Source organism: Orbicella franksi, chromosome 3 (assembly GCF_964199315.1).
Source record: "Orbicella franksi chromosome 3, jaOrbFran1.1, whole genome shotgun sequence".
Classification (NCBI taxonomy): Eukaryota; Metazoa; Cnidaria; class Anthozoa; order Scleractinia; family Merulinidae; genus Orbicella; species Orbicella franksi.
Window position 1 is genome coordinate 18,610,001 of NC_138147.1, and position 22,386 is coordinate 18,632,386.

Here is a 22,386-nt window from a genome sequence, read left to right on the forward strand (position 1 = left end):
GTACCGCTATAGCGGATAAAGTATCTAACACATCAGGTGCTCTTTCCTGCCATTCTGTCAGCGACTTTGCCCAGCTAAATGAAACAAGTTGCTGGTAACACTTGGAGCCAACTCTTAAAACAGACGGATCCTCTTTCCTCTTACATAAACTTTTACTCTGCTCCTGCAGCTCTTTTAAGTGAAGGAACTTCAAGGCGTTTTTCAGCGAGGGAATACTCAAAATCATTGTTGCAAAGTCTTGCGGAAGAAATGTTGTGGAACATGCTCTTGAAATTTTCTGCAAATCACTGTTTTTGAGCGGGACATCTATGCCTTCCTTTAACTGTGGAAATATATCGATGAATGACCCCTTAGTTTGAAAATTACCAAAATTAGAAAACGGAAGGGGAAAAAAAGTCGATCTTTGCCTCGTTTTGGCAGTTAACATGATACATTGAGACTTGAAGTTTCGCCTTGTTTGTTTCAATTTATAAGATAGATCAAAACACACTCACGCACTCACCTTCGGATTTCTAACGCCAACATTGGTTAATAAGTGTGATTCTTCACTGGAAGACCCACCGCCTTCCAAGGATTTTTTCTCCACCGTAGGATCAGGAAGAATTTGCCTCTAACGCGACACGAGTTTACGAGCTACTGGATTACACTTGCTCCCACCATCGTCACTCGCGGCACTTGGCATTCTCTTCGCGGAAGGACTGTTGGATTCAGCTTCACAACTTCTTCCCCTTTTTAAATGGCTCAATTTTTCTTCTTGAGCTTCCCTTGAAGTAACACACAAATGTTTGAAACCAATTGCTGACTCTAACTTAATTTTACAAGGCAGACAGATCTTCTTCGGGTACGGATCGTCAGCGTTTAAAGTGATTCTTGTTAAATTCTCGAAATTCAAACGCGTCTTTTCAGCTTCTCGGCTGCTACCAAACAACAAGAGAGGATGGTTTCGGTCATGAATGATACCATTGCAGGCGATGCACTGATTATGGGGAAACTGATAAGTTTTCTTGGGCGTGGCCGCCATATTTCGCGAGGTTTTATTTTCATTTTTTGGAAAAGCGCGCCAAAGGGGGCTGGCCCGCGGCATGCGGGCCGGAAGTAAAATGGAATGCGTAGTGCTTTGTAATTTCCATTTCTGCTGCGCATTCATTTTTTTGTCAGCCAATGAAAAAATTCGAATTTTTGGGTGCGTCCAGAGCTACTCGTCAACGACATTTTTAGACGAGTAGCACTGGGGACGAGAATGGCCTACACACAAAACAACGCACACCAAACTGCTCAGAGCACATGGTCGCAAAAATCACGTGACACGCACAATCAAATCTTCGCATTATTTATTCACTTTGCCTTGAGAATGGTGTCACGATGACGCCGAAACGTGGGCTTTTAACATTAATGTTCGCCTGCTTATGTTTTATTCAATTCATTGCCTCAAAGTCGAGCGTATACATGATTTCTCATGGTTTAACATGGCATATAGTTTCTTGTCAAAACTTATTCGGACTACTCGAGTACTGATTATTTACTTACTTGCCAGACGGAATTTGCTTGTTTTACAACAGCTCTACACCATAAATTTACTTGCATCGCAAACCTTCAGATCCTGTCCAAGGGGCGATTTCAAGAAAAGGAAAACTTATTTTCTCCTACTCGAACCATCGTTTAAAATATGCTGAACGACAAGCCATCGCACGTTATTGCCTGTAAACATGAACACGAAGGGGCATTTATAGTGGGCCGGGAAAACCAGTTAATGTGTTTTTTTTTTAATTATGTATTTTCTTTAGCTATATTTTCTAGTCATTTCTTTATTTAATTTCATATTTTTTTCATAAATATTATAATTTGTTAATGTTTTTTCGATGTTCCGGAATGTTCCGGGATGTTCCGGAATGTTCCATGTTCCATGTTCCCGCTTTTATCGAAGGCCCCCAGGGCATGACTGCAAGATTAAATTTAAAAAAAAAATTAAAAAAAAAGCATAAACTACAAAGATAAATAGGGAAGGTTCAAATAAAATAGAATAAAATTACAGTCTACCTGCCAACCGGTTATACCCATTTGCCAAAATAAATTATGTCGTTATGTTAACCAAAGATGACAGCAAGGTTTTATGTTATCCGAGGCGAAACTGTCCGAATTTTTATCCCTATCGACATTCTATTTTTATAAGAATATTGCTTTCAGTTTCCCGCTGAGGCTGAACATGCGATAGGAGTGTCAAATTAGCTGTCGTGTTGTTTGAATACCTTCGCGTCGGCTTGCAATTTTTTTTTCACAAAATCCCTCAAACCATGTATTGGATGTTGCTTTCCATACGAAGGACTTAGCAATGATTAAGACTGAGGATGTATATTGGAACAAAGCGAATATTTCTGTGGTCTGTAGATCTCTCTTTTGATTGGTTTTAACACAATAAACATTCCAGACGTACTTTAGTGTTATTCCAAACGTCGTGTTACTGCCATACTGAACATTATTCAAGAATTAATTCGTTTATGGGAGGGGGATGAGTGCTAAATTAACAATTTTTTCATATACCCCCTTTCTAAAACTGGATTTTTTTTTTCAGGTCCTTCCAATTTTATTAGGGAAGCATTAATTTCAATACCCCCTCCACAACTTTTAATGTCACTTTAAATTCACAGTTAGTGTAGTTTATCTTGAGGACGCGGTGGTGGTCACTGGTGAATTGGACCTCAGATGCCTGGTCTTACAAGTATCTATCAGCAATAGCGAACGCAAAAGGTCGATCTCGCCGAATGAAAAGGGTTTGGGACACGCGTTACTCGCGCGCGTAACCGCCTCACATGCCTTATAATCTTTACTGAATTTTGAAAGGAAAACAGACTGTCTAATTTTCGGAGTAGTTCATCGAGTTTCAAGATATATGGCAGGGCTGCTCCAAACCATATCTCAATGCCATTTTGGTAATGTTTTATAATTGACATGTAAGCCCTTCGTTTGTATGTTGTAGGTTCAATGGCCTCTCCACCGTTAACGCTCTTTTACAAGGGGGTGCAGACCCTTCAAGCAAAGGTAAAAAGAGAAGCACTCCATTGCACTTTGCAGCGCGCAGAGGAAACGAAGAGATCGTTAAAGTTCTTTTAGAGCAACCGTTAGTCAAGGTTGATGCAAAAGATAGCTATGGAAAAACTGCCTTGCACATGGCATGCAGTGAAGGACAAAGCAGAATTTGCCAGCTTCTACTGGACAATGGAGCGGACATCAAGTCGGTTACGACAGACAACACGACTCCTCTCCACAACGCCATTCTGAATGGGCATTCAGAGGTGGCAGAAATGATACTAAACCGAGGTTAGAAAATAGACAGATTAAGTCCGTCAGTCGCACGAGGTTTATTCCACATCAAATGTCTGTGGAAAAGTAAGGGTGGCTGGCTAGCATTCTTAATTTTTTATTTAAAGTATTTTCAAAGCATATTTAAAAAGGAACAGTGAGGCGAAGCCAAATCGGCCTGAGGCTGAAAACTGGGTGAAAAACAGTCGAGGGTTGTGCCACGGGAAGCGAAAGAGCGCGTTCTTTCGCTTTCATGCGCATCACCACTTCCTCATCTTTTTTCTCTCGCAGCCATTTAGTTATCATTGAAACCGTCATTGAAGTTAGTCCTAAAATGTATGTCCGCTCTTTCCCAGCCGCTGACAAAGATAACCATACGCTTGAATTAAAGAAACTGCTAGATAACAAGGACTCGCAGGATAACACTGTTTTGCATATGGCTGCCTTGAATAACGATGTCAAGACCGCTAAACTGTGCCTTGACCATGGCGCAGACGTCAACACTAAGAAATCCAAGGAAACCACTCCACTACACGTGGCGGCCACTAAAGGGAATCTTGAGATGGCAGAGTTGCTAATATCACGAGGAGCTGGGGTTAACATGAAAGACGGAGATTCCAAAGCACCGCTTCACAGGTTGGAGTTTTTATAAGCTTGGAATCTATAATTAACTGTACATAAGTATGGCCATGTCGTACTGAGAGTGCTATCTGCCTCGTGTACTCTTAATAGAGGCCATAGCATGCCTATACAAGCCTTTGAAGTCGCTGCAAATGAGTTGAACGAGCCAAACAAAGCTAAATTAGAGCTTGAATTGATCATTTGATTCGCGGCACTAATCTAGACATGCTTAACTTCTGTGATTTCACCTAAATGACCTCACTATGTCTTTACTGTGTGTTAAATTAGCCAGACATTGCGACAAGAGCATGGTAAGCAGTGGAATCGGGTATTTACTTCTATACTTCATCGAAAAAGTATTTGACTTGTCACTGATAATCTTGATACAATTCCGTCCTAGAGCTAGCTTTCGGACAAGGCCTTATCGTAGCTCAAAATAAAAGCAAATAACGCCGGCCAACAGCAGCTAGAAATGTCTAGTCCATTGCACGTCTAAACCCTAAATTGATATGGCTAAAGCTTTTTGCTGTCTAAAGCAAGCATAACATTATTGCCACAGGGCAAACGGCGTACTATTACGGGGCTAAATGTCGCCCCGTTTACACCTCTCAGGCCCGCCTCACGTACGATAGTGGACGACGTTTGCTAGCAAATCGTTAGACTTGCGCCTTCATTGGACGTAATGATGTCCTCGGGAAGACTTCCTTTAGACAGTAAATACAGAACGCTAATCGGTCGGTTCCTTGACAGAGCCTGCGCTAAACTTAACACAAATTGAAAAAAAAAAAGGGGGGGGGGGGGGGGAAATAATGAAAAAAATAGGTAACTAAATGAAACATGTGGCAAGAAGTTCTCTACATTCCATGCTAGGTAAGGTTTACAAGCTGCTGTCATAGCGAAAGCAAAAAAGTAATAAAATAATGATGATAATAATAATAATAATAATAATAATAATAATAATAATAATAAACACTTGATCGAGTCACCGTTTTCATAAATCCAGACATATATTTCAAGGGAACAAGACTGCATGACCCAGAAAGGTCGCAAAACGAGCGTGTGTAATTTCTGTCGATCTTTCTAAAGCATCTGGAGTGAAACTAGGGCATTCCCTGAGCAGTTTTGGACATTTGTGAGCCAATATATGTCTGAATTTATGAAAACAGTGTTAAAGACTTTGCACCAAAAAAGCGAGCATCTATCTATCTGTCTGTTTGTCTGTCTCTCTGTCCGTCCGTCTATCTATCTATCTATCTATCTATCTATCTATCTATCTATCTATCTATCTATCTATCTATCTATCTGTCTGTCTGTCTGTCTGTCTGTCTGTCTATCTATCTATCTGTCTGTCTGTCTGTCAGGACTGCTCTGGTACACCAACATGTCCTCCGTTTCATCGTTTCGGAAGTGAAAATGTCCTGTATCTGTTACCCCAAAGCCAAGGCGATTCAAAGTCGTGTTCGTAAACAAAATAATTGTTCTAGTTTTGGTAATAAAAGCACGTCGACTCGCATACCGACAAGCATGATTGGTGTCGATTTACACGGTCAGTATAAAACACGCACTGGGGACTGCGGACTGCTGACTACGGACTACGGACTACGGACTACGGACTACGGACTACGGACTACGGACTACGGACTACGGACTACGGACTGGGTACAAAACATGAACTTAGGTATACAACGCGGACTAAACATTACGGACTGGGCATAAAACGCGGACTCAGGTATAAAATGCGGACTGCGGACTAGATGCGGCCTACCGACTGCAGTCCATGTATTTCACTGACCCGGTCGTAACTAATATTACATAATACATGTATAAACGAGAACAAACCCTCTCGTATGCACGTTCATTGCGATCATTTCATTTATTTTCACCCCTGCTGATGGGAGACCAATTTTACGCCTATCTAACAGCTCAGGCACAAAATGCTGTCCCTAGAATATTTGTTTTTCTTAACCTACCAAACCTACGAAAACTCGAACGCACTCTTTTATCTACGATTACTACTAGTCCTAAGTAAAATTATTGTTTCTTTATTGATTTTTAGGGCTGCTCAGTTTAACCAAACCAAACTCATTTCACTTCTCGTTGAAAAGGGAGCCAAAGTGAACATACATGATGGCGAGGGAAGGTCGCCATTCCTGAATGCCGTAGCTGCAGGGCACATTGACTCGGCCAAAGTTCTTGCAGATGTCAATGCAACCGATTTGCTCATGAAAACATGTCTGCATATCGCAGTGGAAAATGAGCAGTTCAAGATGCTTGAAGAGCTTCTAGAGAGTCCCTTGGGAACAAAAAATTTATACAAAGCGGATTTGTGGGACAGGGTTCCATTGCATTACGCTGCCAAGTCAAAAGATATAAAGGTAAAACGTTGATTTGAAGCAGAAAGATGCCTGAATCGGAAACACTAGTGTCAGTTTAGTAGGAAACTTTGCTTAGCGGCTTACACCATATACATTTTTATCGGAAAGATTAAATAAAGCTCTTTAAAAGAACTTCTGCTTGTCTTCCTTCTTTCAGAACCTTTCAATTTCACATACATGTATGTCTACAATTTCATTTGACAGAAAAGAGAGAGAAAGTTAAATTAACATAAATAACTTTAGATACTTAAAATGCTGATGAATTACCTTGGTGCGATTGATGTTTTCCGTTTGGTAGATATTGGAGCTGGTCTTATCCAAACAGAAGCGCCTGTCATATCGAGATGAGAATCAAAAAACACCTCTTCATCTAGCAGCAGCATCTTCCTCATCCAAACACGTGGAAGTATTGGCAAGGTGGATGCCTGGTGTTAACGAACGAGACGAACATGGACGAACACCTTTGCACAGTGCCGCCAGGAAAGGCCAAAGGTAAAACTTATGTTCTACTTGGTTAAGTTATCTTTTTCCTGATTCGTTTTCTGGCACATTCAGTGCCAACGAAACTGAGGCGGATTTGTTCAGGCGGTGACCTACTTATTGAAATCGGGATGCAAACGCGTTCAAATTGTAGGAAAAACAAAAAAGCTCACAATTCTCATGTGTAATGAATTGCTATATTTCCAATACATACTTTAGGACTTGGCATAGTCTTTGACCTCGATCGAAAGCCCACTCGAAATAGTAATATCACAAACTTGTAAAAGAAACAGTTATATCGGTCCCTTTGTATTTGTCTCCAGAAAGTATAATATTGGCAAAATGTTTGAAATGCAGCATCTTAACTTTGAAAACCCATACCTGGTTTCAGAAGCTTAGTGTCTAATTAAGCCGCCAAGTTGAATTCTCCTAACCATCCCCTTTCAACTGCAAAGAATTCCTTTGTGTTTGATAATAACTAGACTACGAGTAGTTCCTCTGTCGCGTAGTCCGTCAAGCGAGACCGTAAATAAACCGCGAGGAAAAAAAATGGCCGCGTGAAATCCTGGGGGCGAGACCACTTTTTTCTCGCGGTTTTTTCTCGCGTCTCGCGCGACGGACTAACTGAAAGAGGGACTACTCGTAGTCTAGATATAATAATCATATTCAAGATCTCTGGCTCTGTTTTCTCGTAATTAGTCCATGGGCTAGGACCCCCAAAAAATAACATTTCGGTACCACTCATGGAGAGTGATTCAACCATACATTTTTGAAAACTGCAATTACAATAGTTTCATTGCTGCGGAGCGAGCGTAATCAAGATTTAAGAAGAATATATGGAAGGGGGTACGAATTTTCGAATTCATCACTTTAAACCAGAATGCATTGTATTTTACCAGAGTGTACTACACCACTTTTTGCCAGAGAGCGTTGCGCCACGAACAACTCGAGGACGTCGAGCCGTCGTCCTTTTCGCGTGAATTCCAGTGAGAAAGATTACTTATGTTTTGCTCTGATTTACCTGTAAAACGATGTAAAGGAGATTGTACCTGACTTTCACAACTCTTGCTTATGTTCTTAATGCAGTATATGAAAGTTTGTAAATCTGGACGATTAATTTTTAAACTTAGCATATGTCATTTCTTAGCAGTCTCGCCTTCTTGTCCGAATTCTTAAATGAAGAGAAATCGTCGCTACTAAAGCTTGCAGAATAATTGAAACAAACGAAAATCGTATATAGAACACGCTAATTTCATATATGCTACAATCTATTTCTTTGCATCCAAAAATGAATTTAAGCTAAAGCTTTAGCATTTTCACACATCGCGATGGACGCGTCCTCGACACAGTCTATCAACATTCTAGAGACATTTAATGCGTATCAGTACAGAATTTATAAGTTAGATTTCTGCCCCTACATTTACACATCTTTCGATTTTCGCGATCTGGTAAAGGGGAGGTTGGTGTGTATCGTTTTATGTCCAAAATAGTTCAGATCACTATTTGCTTTTTTGTCCCGATCCCTTGACACCTCGCCATCGATGCGTCATCGTGCATGAAGACGTAGATAAATCAGTGCGCAAAATATGTCACTATCAACAGAATGTGCCGCAGCATTATTATCTTTTAGATACAGTGGAACCTCGATTTAACGAAGTCGCTGGGGACCGGCCAAATTTGTTCGTTAAATCGAGGGTTCGTTATATCGAAAACCTCGATATAACGAATTTGAGGGGAAACGACCAAAATGTTCGTTATATCGAGGTCATAGTTAATAATTGATTTGTAATACAGGTGACTTCTGTCACGCAATTCAATGCAATTTTCGTCCCCCAGAGGTGCCGCGTTGTGAGATGCAATTCATTAAGCATGGTGGCTTTCAGTATCAATTATTTTCACTTTTGAGCAGACGCGCAGCTTTTGTTTACCAAAGAACGACACTTTCAGAGTAGCGATTTAACAATGTTACAACATAGAGGTTATACGGAAAATTGTCTATGCAAACAAGGAAACAGGCTTTGGTGTTGTTATGTTGCACTACCCAACATTTCCGGAATTCAAAGAAGATAGAGCAGAAGTTAATTGATGTCGAAATACTATAGTGCCAATGTCTCTGACATATAATAAGCCGTTGACTGAAAGGTTGCTGTCTCTTTACCACAAGGAGTACAAGGATTTGTTGACTGTTGATCTGTTCAGCGTTTATCTTTTGTCGTGTGTTGACACTGTAATTCGTTATATCGAGGTAGATTTTACGTTTGGACTTCCGGATTATGTTCGTTATATCGAAGAATTCGTTATATCGAGGTTCGTTATACCGAGGTTCTATTCCATATATTTTACTGTAACTTTGGCCGGGACCTAGAATTTCGTTCGTTATATCGAAGACTTCGTTAAATAGAGGTTCGTTAAATCGAGGTTCCACTGTACTCTAGTATTATGTATGATAGCAATGCTAAATGAGTAGCTTAACAGGATTTATCACGTGACAAAGTAACGTCACTCATTTCCACAGAATCATCAGGATACAAGCAATGACTGCTTAAAAGTAGTATTTCTCTGCTTAATAACCATACGTAAAGGGTAGTTTATATGTGAAAAGGATTGAAATTTCTGCCAGATGAGTTTTTAAACCACTTAGTTAAAACTTACATGATCTTTAATGATCTTGTTTCTATGGTAACGCTGAAAATTATTTGAATTTCAAAAAAATAAACTTCTAGGTATTTCTTTTTTTAATGCGCTGATCTCACAGAATTTTCACTAAACGGAAGCAGGAGAAAATAAGTGATTCACAAGCAATGATTTGGTGAGATGCAATTGCTACCAAGACAGTGGTTCTCAATTAATACCCGTCGGTCATCTTGGATACGCCATCTTGGTTCTGTCATTTTGGCTGTTAAAACACCATTATTCTAAAGCAAAATGTTGCGAAATTGTTTAGACATTTGAGTGCATTTTCCCTTTTGATTCAAAGCACTTATTATGTAATTAGAAAAAAAAAACTCTTGAAAAGCTCCCTTATGTTGAAGAAGCCCAAAGAATTAAAAGAAATAGAGACATTTTGCCTTTATAAAAAGAGAGCATAATTCACGAGGGAGAGTAATGGCTTCACAATTTTCTCGACACTGTCTTCTAGCTTAACGGATTCTTTCTATTGATATCTAAAATGCCTTAATTTTCCTCATCCTCCTCGTCATCTGAGCATTCTCCATCAAGAATCTCTTTCAGTCCTAAGCACTATTGTTGCAGTCGCGAAGGCGGCACATACATTGTATCGGTGCATTTAAGGCCATTTGTAAGCAAGGTACAGGTGGATAGCTTGCCTGATCTTACACAATAACATTAGAGAAGCTCACGAAGAATTGAAAAGGCGGGTTCGCCATTCAACCATTTGATGGATAAGTTGCAGTCCTTCTCGACCCATCCATGATCAACTGGTGAAGGGACTTGAGGGCAGCTGCGTAAACTTCTTTTCCAAATAGTTGCTTGCAAATGGGAGCTTGCTCTCGAGGAGTACATCCTTAAACAACAGAAACAAAGTTCTTCAATGAACTTTGCCCTTTTTGGCACAGAATATCCTACAACAAAGTCCAATAGCGTTACAGACTCCTTAACCATGCGATAATCAAAAAGCCTAAGAACATATACATAAGTATCTTCTGACGTCATAACTAAAGCTCTGTACCTTTCGGCTGCATGTGCTGCATGGAGAAACACTCTGGTACCTGCCTCCTCTTGTGTCGACCTTAGCTCTTAATCCCTTGCTGTTACTCCGATTAGGAGAATTCATAGCAGTAATCCTCGGTCGTTACATAGATTGTCTTTCCTCTCATTTTGCCACTCTTCTGAACTAAATTTGATCAAGAGCGATTTACTCTTGGAATTGGACAAGAATTTCCGCCATTGATGTATCTTGTGATCTGCCTTGATGTTTCTGAATTTATGAGCTTTCCGAGCCTCTCTTCTCTCTCTCTCGGGGTTCTTGTTCGAATTATCTCTGTAAACGTCGAAGACCGCGTCAATACGCTGGCTGTCTCTTCTTTCATGCAAAATCATTGACATTACGATGTCAATTCAGCAAATGTTTCCTGGTCGCCTCTTATCTTCTGTACCATTATCATTCTGTCAATAATCCGCCCGCACGGCTGAGGAATTATATCTGCTGCTGTCATATTCTTCTGGCCAGCCCCTTGGCAAGTGATGATTTGTTGGTTCTCAGCAATCCATCAACCGAGGCAAGGCCCCAATGACAAGGTCCGAGATGGTGGCTCAGTGCATCATTCATCTTCAGCGTCCTGTTCTCAGCAATAGTGATCATTTGAGCAAACAGTGCACACAATCCGCTTGAATGATTACTTCCTTGCTTGTCCCTATTTGTCCCTTCATCTTCTTTGAGACGTCACCAAATGTTTAAACTTTGAGGTTCGTAATTTTGTAGTAGAATTTCACCTTAGGTGGGTCAGACTCAAGGTTGTTCTGACGAAACGTCTTATAAGCCGTCTCTCCGAAAGCCTTTACCTGAAGCATGCAGATCATTCTCTATCTCGGGAGTTGCGAAGTCGCCATTAGATAGACAAACTAGGTCTTGATTTTCTCCCTTCAAGGGATCGATCCAGCTTCTTTCGAGCATTGACATCATCAATTTCATGTCTTCTTCGTCTCGTGCTATTCGACTTGCTTGAGGCAGTGGGCTGGAAAGTCGCTGGGGTGCTCAGGTGAAGCCTTTCATTTGCATGGAGCCACAGGATCCTTAGCAAATCCTTCTTTCTTGCCTCCGCCAAAATTTCCTCAGCTGTTACCTCGACGAATGCTCTCGTGCAAGGACTGCAGTGATTACCAGCGTTGTATGTAGGTGCACTGTGAGCGAGATTAGTGGATGATGAATGCTTCTTTTCCTTGTCCTAGCTTGCCCGGTTCCAGGGTTCGGAAAGGGGTTCCGAGACCAAAATACCTGGTTTGGACAGCAATATCGTTTACTCGATGAGATGTTCCTACGCCATAAAGCGTCTCTTCTAGTCTATCAATATTATCCCCCGCAAGCGTTGCCTGAATATTTTCAGGCAAGGATATCAGGCGTCAAGGCCATTTTTTGTAGGCAATTGCAAAGTGCAGTGTTTATTTCCTCAATTTGCGAATACGTAATCCCATGCCCACATCGGCTTAACATCTGTATAAGTTCAACATTGCGGTTTGCAACGATTTTATTGCGTATGGTAATAGCATTTGCTTGGAGGGTGTTCCTCCAGTTATCCCGTATATAATGTCTTGCCCAAAAGAATTGCCGACAAGGCGCCGGAGGCGTTGAGGATATTCCGTTGGGATTTCTGAGTTGCTTGTTAGAAGAGTATATGAAATGCATCTAGTTCTGCTGAGATCTAGTTCTGCACTCTCACATAGTTCAGAAGATGTCGGTGGTCACGCCATTTAAGTATTATTTGAAAGAACTGCATTACAGATGCACAGTCCAACTTGCTATATTTCCTTGACTTTAGATGGAGTCAACCCTGTTGTCGAATTGCTGGGATAACGTTACTACCTCTCCGGCCAGTTGAGCATTTGAAAGATCTTTGGAAAGAACAGAAAGTTTATTATTGTTCGGGTGATCTTCAAATTGTAACAAGTCGCTGAAATCGTTTTCTAACTTTCTTCGGAAATGTCTTTTTCTTACGTTGACTCGGGTATTTCAGTAACGCCCATTGATTGCATGGAGATCATTGCGTCTCTCTCCGATCAACAATGTTAAAAAGCCTGGGATTTAATAAATCTGATCAAATAAACTCAAACAGTTTGTCATAAGCTTGCGACTCTATATCAAAATAATTGGTTTCATCCTTTCAGCATTTTCCATGTATAAGATTGAAAGTCATTATTTTGTTTTTCAAAATAAAACGTTGATATAGCGGTGATTCGCTATTGAATAGTAAGAAAAAAAATGTGGTCTTTCGGCTACTAACAACGTTACTTACAGAAATTATTGTTAAGCCCGTGCTTAATGGTTTAAAGGCTACGCCGCTGTCATGTATAATCTCAATAGCACAGACTATGGTAACACGCTTTACCTACTACCAAATCACGCCGAGAGGCCAGGACAGTAATGCTGCTATCACCAGCAGCAATAGCAGCTTTCCTAGGCATCTAAACATAAGTCAACCTACTGAGACAAAATATCGCGTTTTCTTGTACCTTTTTATATGCAGTATTATTTTAGCAAAAAGTGCATATTTTCGAGCAAGTTCTGCTCGTGCTTGGCTCTTGCCGGACGAGGTCTTTGCCTTCCGCTTTCCAAATTAGACTGGGAAATCTGTTTCGCAGCTGTTGTTTGAAAGATGCATTCTAACTAACCTCGCTTCATGGTAAAAAGACTGCGGAATTTCCTGTGATAAAGGACCTGGGGATTTCTCCTTCCTTGGTAGTCTCTGCCACTGAATAAAGCAATGGCCTATGACCTTTAATTACAGCCGCCTTATAAGAGTCGAGATGTGTTCTTAAAACAGGGTTAATTAGCACACTTTCGTCATATGAGCAGTGAGTATAATAAAAGTTTTAAAAGGGTCGAAACGAGGTCGTTTAGTTTGGTCTGTTAGAATGAAACAACAATTGATACTGTACATAGCAGTCAAGTTTCGTTGCGAGCCTTAAAGCAGTCAATCAAAAACTCTTGAATGCTTGTAGCTATTTCATTCAGTGAGCATAAAAATACAAAGTGTTGCCTGTTTCTCTATATTACTTGATAAAACCATGCAGCGAGTTTGAGCTGCATGGTTTCATTTAAGTTTTTCTTTTTCAAATCAACTAATAAGTTTTAGTTTTTATCCAAAAATGTTAAGAAAAGCTGTTTACTGTACAATGTAGTGATTTATTAACATTACTAACTAGGGTATCTAAAAGATAATGCTGTGGCACATTCTGTTGATAGTGACATATTTTACGCAATGATTCATCAACCTACGCGTTCCAAGACTTACGTACATTAACCTTTATTTCTTTAAGTAGTGTGTAACTTAAAATCTGTCCTTGTATGTATCGATGACGAGGTATGAAAAGGGATCCTGACAAAGAGCAAAACATAACCGTTAAAATCCACGCGAAAAAGGACGACGGCTCGGCGGTGTGGCATCCGTCGTGACATCCTCGTACTGTTCGTGGCGCAATGAGTGGCGCAGTGCACTCTGGTTAAATGCAATGCATTCTGGTAAAAAAGCGACAAATTCGAGAATTCGTACCCCCTTCTATATATTCTTCTCAAATCCTGATGATGTTGCTGCTCGCTCGCTACGCTCGTTCCGCAGCTATGAAGAACGCATTTAAAATAACTGAAAAATAAGAATACTAAAAGCTAATTTTTCAAGATTGCTATCAAAAAATTTGAAAAGTCCTTCATACAACCTTTCATCAGATATTGCTCACATTTTCTCACATTTTCTCACATATTGCTGACATTTTCTCCAGAGTAGTACCGAGAACCTGCCCTGGCCCATGGACTAAATATGACGTTCTTCTCGGGCAGTTTACCATATGACAATATGATAAGTCCTTATTCCCAAGTCAGGGAAGCTGCTCGTGAGGAATCTCACAACAAAGCTATGTTAAGCAATTAAATTATGAGTTTGAGATTTCTATCACGCATAGAAATCGAGAGCGAATAATCTAATTGTTTTGATATCAATACATACATGCGTACATACAAACTTTATTAACGCTCCCTGAGAGGGTTTTTCAGCTCAATACAATAGGCCCTATGCAGGATCCGGTCACATGGTACGGAATAAATCATGCTGGGACGCAAGTTACACAGTGGGACTTCCAAAACAAAGAAATTAGTACCAGTCCAGCCCCAATTTCCTTTGTTTTGAAAGTCCCACTGTGTATCGTGCGTCCCAGCATAATTAATTCCGTACTATATGACCGGATCCTGCAAAGGGCCTATTACAATTACAAAGTTAAATTTAAATTAATTAAGAATATAAGTACAATAATATTATAATTACAAAAAATATACCAAGAATATTACAAATATATATTATATATCTAAAATAAAAAAAAATTAACCTAATAAAACATTAGCAAAATGACGCCTAAAGTTCTTGGGGCATTTTAAGGACTTAATATTATTATTCAAAGAGTTCCAGAGTTTGACTCCTCTGAAAGCAAAAGAACGCTGCCCTGTTGACAGGCGACATAAGGGCATGTCCAAGGCACCAGACGATCTAGTTTGTGTATTATGGACTTGGGAACGTAGTTTGAACATATCAGCAAGATAGTCTGGAACAAGTTTGTTAATACATTTGTGCATCATAGTTGCATCGTTTAGAATAAGTTTCTCTCTAATAGGAAGCCATTTCAGTGATCGCAGCCCATCCGAAATATGGTCATACTTTCTTAGTCCCAGAATAATTCGTCCAGCGAAATTTTGGACTTTTTGTCACTTGTCAATATTGCTGTGGCTGGTATTACTCCAAACAGTTGAACAATACTGAAGTTTACTAAAAACAAAGGAATTTATTACTAACAAAAGCGTTTTCCAATCCAGGAGATAAATAAATCTACTAGTCGTTCCAAACATCATCTAAATCCTCTTCACAGACACAGAAAATGCCAAGAAGCGGCCGCCAGTTTATTAACAAGGGCACACTGCTACGGGACTCACTATCTATCACAGAATAGATAGTTATTAGCGTGACCAATCAGAGGACGGCACTTGTGATAGAACGCTAGTAGATTTATACTAAATACTGATACATGTTATATATCTTATCAATTCACTGCCCTTTTCGTACATGCATGAAAGGCATTGCCCAAGAAAAAAACACGTACGCAAATTAGGTCAATAATAAGCCATGGGTGTGTTGAATCCACCCATAGCTTATTATTAACTGGAACTGAAGATCAAAGTTCGCAAATTTTGTACGGTGAAGGTGTTATTTGTAACATTATGCTGTAACACATGCAGATAACAGCAGTTCAATAAAGAACTGACTACCCAAGTAAGACAGTATAAGCTAGCGCGTGAGGTTATACTGATTCTACTCGACAGACAACAACAGTTCAATAAACTGAACTGACTACCCACTAATAAGAAAAAGTTAAGCCGAGTTAGGCTTGTATTTAGCGCAAAGTGAATCAGATAATTCGCCTGATTGCGACACATGACAACAGTTCTCTACAGAACTCTCAGACTCTCTGGTTTAGGTTTGATGCGTACGCAAATATGAAAGTTCTCCGATAACAGCATAAGGTGTTTAAGATTTTAGTGCAACTTACCATTGCAGTCTTCCTCTTGTTCCATGGCATCGTGAATCGGAGGATTGGTGGCAATGCCGTGCGGTTTTCGCAACCTCGAATTTCCCGCCAAAAATAACGTAGTTCAACATGAACAATGATCATCGAGACACGAAAACACCAATTGTCTCGTTTTAAGAAAACGTCATTTCTTCCAAGACCCCGCTTTTAGGATTCGCGATCGTCTATACTTGCTATATTGCTGGGAAAATATTGCCAGACAAACTGCGATATCTTTACGTCATTGTAACATAATAATGTGCCTCTAACAAAACCATAGAATATAATCAAAGTCATGTTCATCAATGGAAAGCGCTGTGCGCCATGTATCCTGATTTTGTTATGGCAAAACGAAGGCTAATGACCTAGTTATTACCGATTTCAATCTTAACCGACAATTCATATATATGTTACCACAGTAGATTTCTACTAGCGGGTTCACGCCATAATTGCCATAATTATTATAGTACAAACCGGCTTCCCTGGATCCGACAGTGTTGGCAGTGTTTCTGTACAGAAAAATCTCATAAAATTATAACCATCTCTTTTAAGTCCCACAGTGAGCTATTCTGGCGGTTTAGCAAGGAAAATACCGTAATAAAGATGCAACGAACGCTTCACTGGCTACAAGTATGATCGCAAACGCAAAACTGCGTGACAAATAAAACACGTATCGGATCTTGTTTCATGTTGCGTTTCCTGGCGTGCGATGATAAGTCTTGTACAAGATTAAAAGAGGGTTTTTTTTTTTTGGGTGGGGGGGGGGGGGGGGGAGGGGAGAGGGAGGGTTACCTTAAAGTTTTTAATGGATCAATTTTTATCATCAAGAGGTATTGTGACTTTTTTGTTTGTTTCTCACAGAAAAGCTTGTGAAACACTTCTTAAATTGGGAGCAGAAGTTGACAGTAAAGATAATAACTCCCGAACAGCTTTGATGTGGTCTGTGAAGAACAACAACCTACAATGTGCTCAGATTCTGCTCGATTTCAAAGCTTCTGTCGACCTCCAAGATACAGACGGTGACTCTGCATTACATGTGGCTTGTGGACAGGGCCATGCAGCTATTGTGCGTCTACTTTTGGACCGTGGCGCAAGTTTGACACTTTGCAACAAACGAGGAAATGGTTGTTTGGAAATAGCAGCGAAGGCGGGATCATCTGATGTTGCCATGACAGTTGTGACACACAAGAGGTACGTTGCTGTTAGGGGTAATGTAAAACTGATGCTATCATCATTGTTGTATCAGTGGGCCACTAGAGTCGTTGACAGTTATTTTAGATTAATATATTACTTTCCCCAATCATACGTTTACCAATCAGCGAAAAATCTACTGAATTGTTTTAGTATAAATCTATTAGTCGTTCAAAACTTAACTTGTAAATCATCTAAATCCTCTTCCCGGACACTTTGAAGACCCAAAAAGGCGGCTGCAATTTTGTTTACAACTGCACACTGCTGGGCTGCCCACTATCTACAACAGAACAGATAGTAACTAGTGTAGCCAATAAGAGAACAGCATTCGTAAAAGAACGCTGTAGGTGTATACTAAAATTGAATATGTCGTAGTAGGTTATCTCCTCCTTTATAGCCCTTTAATGTAACATTATAAAAAGCAAATCGTTAGTCCATGCGAAAACAATTTTTTTCATCAGTTGTGATCCTTACGAACTGACTAATACGATTAAATGTTATACAAAAAGTAACCTACTTCTTGCTATTGCTTTAAGGTGGGTGGAACTTGAAAACTACCAGACTAAAACTGGGCAGACCTCCATCTCACTCCTGGTTGAAAATTTCCCCGAAGCGGCCGAGGTCGCCTTAAATCTGTGCGTGACTCATTCTCCACATCTCAGCGCCACCGACCCAAAATACTCAGTCACGTACGACTTTAAGTATTTGGATCCTGGTCCAGAGGTAAAGGAAAGCAGCAAAAGGTTCTCTACAGTTAAAACGATGATCAAGAATGAACGCGAGCGGCTCCTTCTTCATCCTCTAACTCTGAAATTCAACGAAAGGAAATGGAGCACGTTGGGAAAGTTCGGATTTTTCGGCGATTTTGTCACATATTTCATCTTGCTGGTACTTCTCAGCATTTTTGTCGTCGAGCAAAGGGGAGGTGTCAATTTGAGTCCACGAAATCCACCCAATGTGAACACATCTGGAAAATCGTACAACCTAAAGCCCTCTGATGTTTACAAGAAGGATTCTGCCCTAACGAAATCAGTACCATACATTGTCTTGATTTTCGCCATATTACACATATGCAAAGAGTTTTTCCAGATATACATGCAGCGGTGGAAATATTTCAAGGACACTTCTAATTACCTAGACTGGATCCTATATATCAGTACCACCGCCTTCATGGCACCCTACGTAACTTCGCTTGATGTCCTCGATGAAAGGTTCTCAAGCATGAGTGATCCTCCTAATTTTTGGATTTTTGGTGTTGTGGCGATCTTTGTGTGCTATTCCAACATGATGCTGTTCCTTAGAAGATATCGACTGTTTGGTACTTATATCTCAATGTATACTGAGGTGATTAAGACGATTGTCCAAGTGATGGTGGTGTTCGTTTTCCTCGTCCTAGGATTTGCACTGGTCTTTTACGTCCTCTTTATGGAGGAGGTAAGGGTTATCATAAAAGTAAGCGAGTAAATAGCGGAGGCCGATTGGGTGAGTATAGCCTTCTTGGAAAGCGTCAGTTTTGTGGTAGTTAGCTGCAGATTGTTATCGAATATTCCTGGATCTAGTGCTAGTTGTTTCAACATGGCTTGACTCTGGGCAGCTAGACTTAACCCAACAGCATCAATTTGGACTGACGAACTCGGTTAAGAAACAAAAATAATCGACAAAATTCGTTGAGTAACATCCCTGAGTGACGAGCGATTGACTAGCATCTCATCAGGGAACTTAGCAACAAGCCTTACTGCTCTTCCTAAGCAAAATTGAAAACTCCACCGCCGCTTATAAATGGCGGACTTAGCTGTCAAGTTTTAAATAACTGAATATAGGATTAGGACTGGATTCAACAAAGAAAACTGGGGGTAGCCAGGTATTTCTGATTCTCCGGGATAACTAGCCTTGAATCTTGAACAAAAATGCTAACGTCTGAAAAAGAAGGAAAAGACATATCTCAGATTTTGCCTTTTAAAACACACAGAAAAGCAAACACATTCATCTTTAAACTGCATGGCAAATCGCAACATAAAAACGTTTGGCATGTCTTTTAATAACAGTTTGCCGCAACAGCGATTTTAGTGTCCCTGACAGCTCTCGTCTGGTTTAGCCAAATTAAAGTCTAACTAGTTTTTCCTCACAACCAGAAACTAATCACGTTTTGAATATTGGTAGGGTGGCCACTTCTATTTCATAACACAAAGTGTAGGGGAAACCACACGTTTTTAAAAGTTAAATGAGTTGTTTTGATCTGTTTTGCAAACTTCTACGGTGCTCGTTACATTTTTTTCCCTTTCACCTCCCCAGTCAGTGAAACATTTGCGACTCTTGCACTTGCTTGAGCGCGCACTATGCCATCTGCAGGTTCATGTCTACAGTCGGATTTCAGTATAATTTTCTACGGATGACAGCTAGTTTTAAATATTAAAGCAGCCATGGAGAACGTTAAGTAATGGTCCCATTAAGTATTTGTCTCATTACATGTAATTTTATTGCAGAATGCATTCCGCACCGTACCTCTTTCCACTCTTCGTGTGTTGGTTATGACGGTTGGAGAGCTCGACTTCGCAGACTTTATTGAGCTGTATAAAAACCACAATCCGTATGATCCATTTCCATCAGTGGCATACACATTTCTCTTTTTTTGCTTGGTCTTGCTGAGCGTCGGACTGATGAATCTCTTGGTAAGAAGACATCCAGTTCATGTTATGATCAATTTAAGGGTACCAATGTTTACGGGAGGCACAAACGACTCAAAAAGGTGCACTTTACCAATAAGCCCATTAAAATTCTAACTTGGCACCGAGGCTTAGGACAACAAAAGAGACGAATGACGAAAGAAAGTGAATGGGAAAGTCACTTATGCATAGATTGTAATCTGGAGGTCTCGGTTTCAAATTCTCCTCCCTGCTGCTAGATCAATGTGTGTTCAATTGTTGTGAACAACCAGTTGGGATTCTTAACAACCTTTGAGTTCTACTTTACGATATTTGTTACTCGATTTATAGTATCACCAATTAGCACAGCAGTGCTAAATACCTTGGCTCTTAGTTAACGCAAGTTTTCTTTTTCTACAGGTTGGTCTGGCCGTTGGAGATACCGAGAAAATGAAAAAGCTAGCTACAATCAAGAGACTTGCTCTGCAGATTGAGTATCATATTGAAATAGAAGAGTTGTTTCCAGATTTCATTACACAAGCTGTTTACGAAGATGTTTATGACGACATGCCTAATATACACTCCATGCTTCACAGGTACTTGTTCCCTATGAATAAGGGCATGCGTAGTGGCTCTCGATGTATATTTGCAGCTTTTGTCTTTTTAAACAGAGACCACATAGGATTTCCTTATTCGTCATCTTGAACAGGTGATAGATGCTAGGAACAAAACCATTGCGAACTGAGAAGTACCCCGTCGGAAGCTTACAAAATAAACTTGTTCATGACGTATGACTTTGATATCATAGAAGTACCGCTTGTTCTTGGATTTTCTTGTTACTTTGGTTTTTATTTATTTGACGTTTTGAGCTTGTGTTGATATTGTTTCTTTGTATTTGTTTGGTTTTGTTAAACAGACCTCTTTATTATTATTTTTTCCAATTGCTGTGATTTTCTTTCCCCGCCAACTGCCAAAAGAGGACGGTTGTGAAACCCGACAAAGTTCTTCGTTGTATGGTTTTGTTCACTTTTTGGCCTTGATCGTGCACAAAATATAATCATGATAGTTGTTTACTTTTAACTGAGGAACTAAGCAATAAAAACGTTTTGGTTGTGAAGTTCATGCATAGTGTATGAGCGGAAAACGAAAGGCCGATCTGACGTCAAATGTATGTTGACAGGAGAGGCATTGAAGAGTCGGGAACCATTTCTCATTAGAGAGGGCATTGAATATTCGCGGAGAGGAATTTATTATTCGAAACCATATCAGATTGTAAAAAGTGAAAAATATGAAACATTTTCTTTCTCCAAGCTTTTAATCTGGCGCCAAAACTGTGTCGTCCGCGTGCGGCAGCTTGCTCGTTGCCTGTCTACTGAAGCTAGCCCGTCAAGCTATTGGTGCCCCTGCGAGGGGCACCAACATGGCGTTTGCATGAAACATTTCTCCGAAAAAGTCGCGTGGTCGTTAAATTATCTATTAGACTAAGAAAACTAATCCCTTGTGTATTATATCTTAGCAATATTCGCTCATAGAAAACTCGTTCTGGCATTCTGTAACAGCTAAACGTTCCTGATGGTGCCGACAAATTGTAATTTATAGCCAGTATATCTATTTTTGTTTTTCTTTGCAGAGTAATCGAATGGCTACAAGCACGATATGCTGAAGCCGCTCCAGAGCCATTGGCTGAGGACAACAAACCAACTGAACTCACTGAGCTACGAGAGGGGATGATAAAGAACAAAAAGAGGATCAAGTCAGTTGTGATTATGCTGGAGGCGCAGAACAAGTTACTCAGAAGCCTGGCACTATCAATTAACCCTAATTTTCAGCTGCCAGAAGGTATCGAGAGAGCCAGGTGGTCTGCAGATGAAACAGATGATATGGATGGAAGAAATAAATCGTCCCTTGCAACAATAGAGGAGCAGAGCGAAGTGCCATCAGATAGCACGAAAGTGACTTTGGCTAAAGAAGAGAATGTCTCTCTTTGAAGATGGCTTGTAGGGATCAGCTGTTACGTAGCAACAGTCACGCGGAAGACGGAGTGTATCGCTGCAGTTTATGCCCTTGTTTAATCACAGTAATCTATAACACGATCTTTTGTTTTCGTTGTGACATAACTTAAATACAGTTGAATCTCTCGTCAGGCGACAACCTTGGGGCTAGAAATAGTGTTCATGGAATGTTAAAAGTAAATTAGTGTTGGTATGTAATGTTAGTATGTGTGGGGAGAAAAAAAAAACTTGATACATCAAAATTTTTGCGAGGTATCAATTAACAGCTACTTAAAGTTTCATTATCGCGGAGTCAATCTCCTTTTCAAATTTGCAAAACAAACATCACGATTATGGCTATACCTTGACGGGTGTTACGGTTTATCACTATACTGTTAGAGAATAAAAATGCAAGTCAGAATGTATTCTATATATTTATCTATTTGTTATTAAATTGTTAAGAGAAAATTTGTTTTTGGTGCAGGATAACATAATCGTGAGATATTT

At 40.0% G+C, this 22,386-nt stretch overlaps 1 protein-coding gene across 1 annotated transcript in view; it reads left to right on the plus strand.

The window, feature by feature from the left end:
• The window catches only part of LOC145482571 (uncharacterized), a 39,793-nt gene extending 17,410 nt beyond the window's left edge, over positions 1 to 22,383 (plus strand). Inside the window, exons 2-10 of the mRNA XM_081461167.1 lie at positions 2,975 to 3,315; positions 3,654 to 3,933; positions 5,975 to 6,293; positions 6,592 to 6,785; positions 16,917 to 17,246; positions 17,783 to 18,680; positions 19,730 to 19,915; positions 20,309 to 20,484; positions 21,519 to 22,383. Coding sequence (XP_081317293.1) covers positions 2,975 to 3,315; positions 3,654 to 3,933; positions 5,975 to 6,293; positions 6,592 to 6,785; positions 16,917 to 17,246; positions 17,783 to 18,680; positions 19,730 to 19,915; positions 20,309 to 20,484; positions 21,519 to 21,876 — 3,082 coding nt within the window. The 3' untranslated portion in view covers positions 21,877 to 22,383. The remainder of the gene's footprint in view (positions 1 to 2,974; positions 3,316 to 3,653; positions 3,934 to 5,974; positions 6,294 to 6,591; positions 6,786 to 16,916; positions 17,247 to 17,782; positions 18,681 to 19,729; positions 19,916 to 20,308; positions 20,485 to 21,518) is intronic.
• Positions 22,384 to 22,386: the final 3 nt, after the last annotated feature.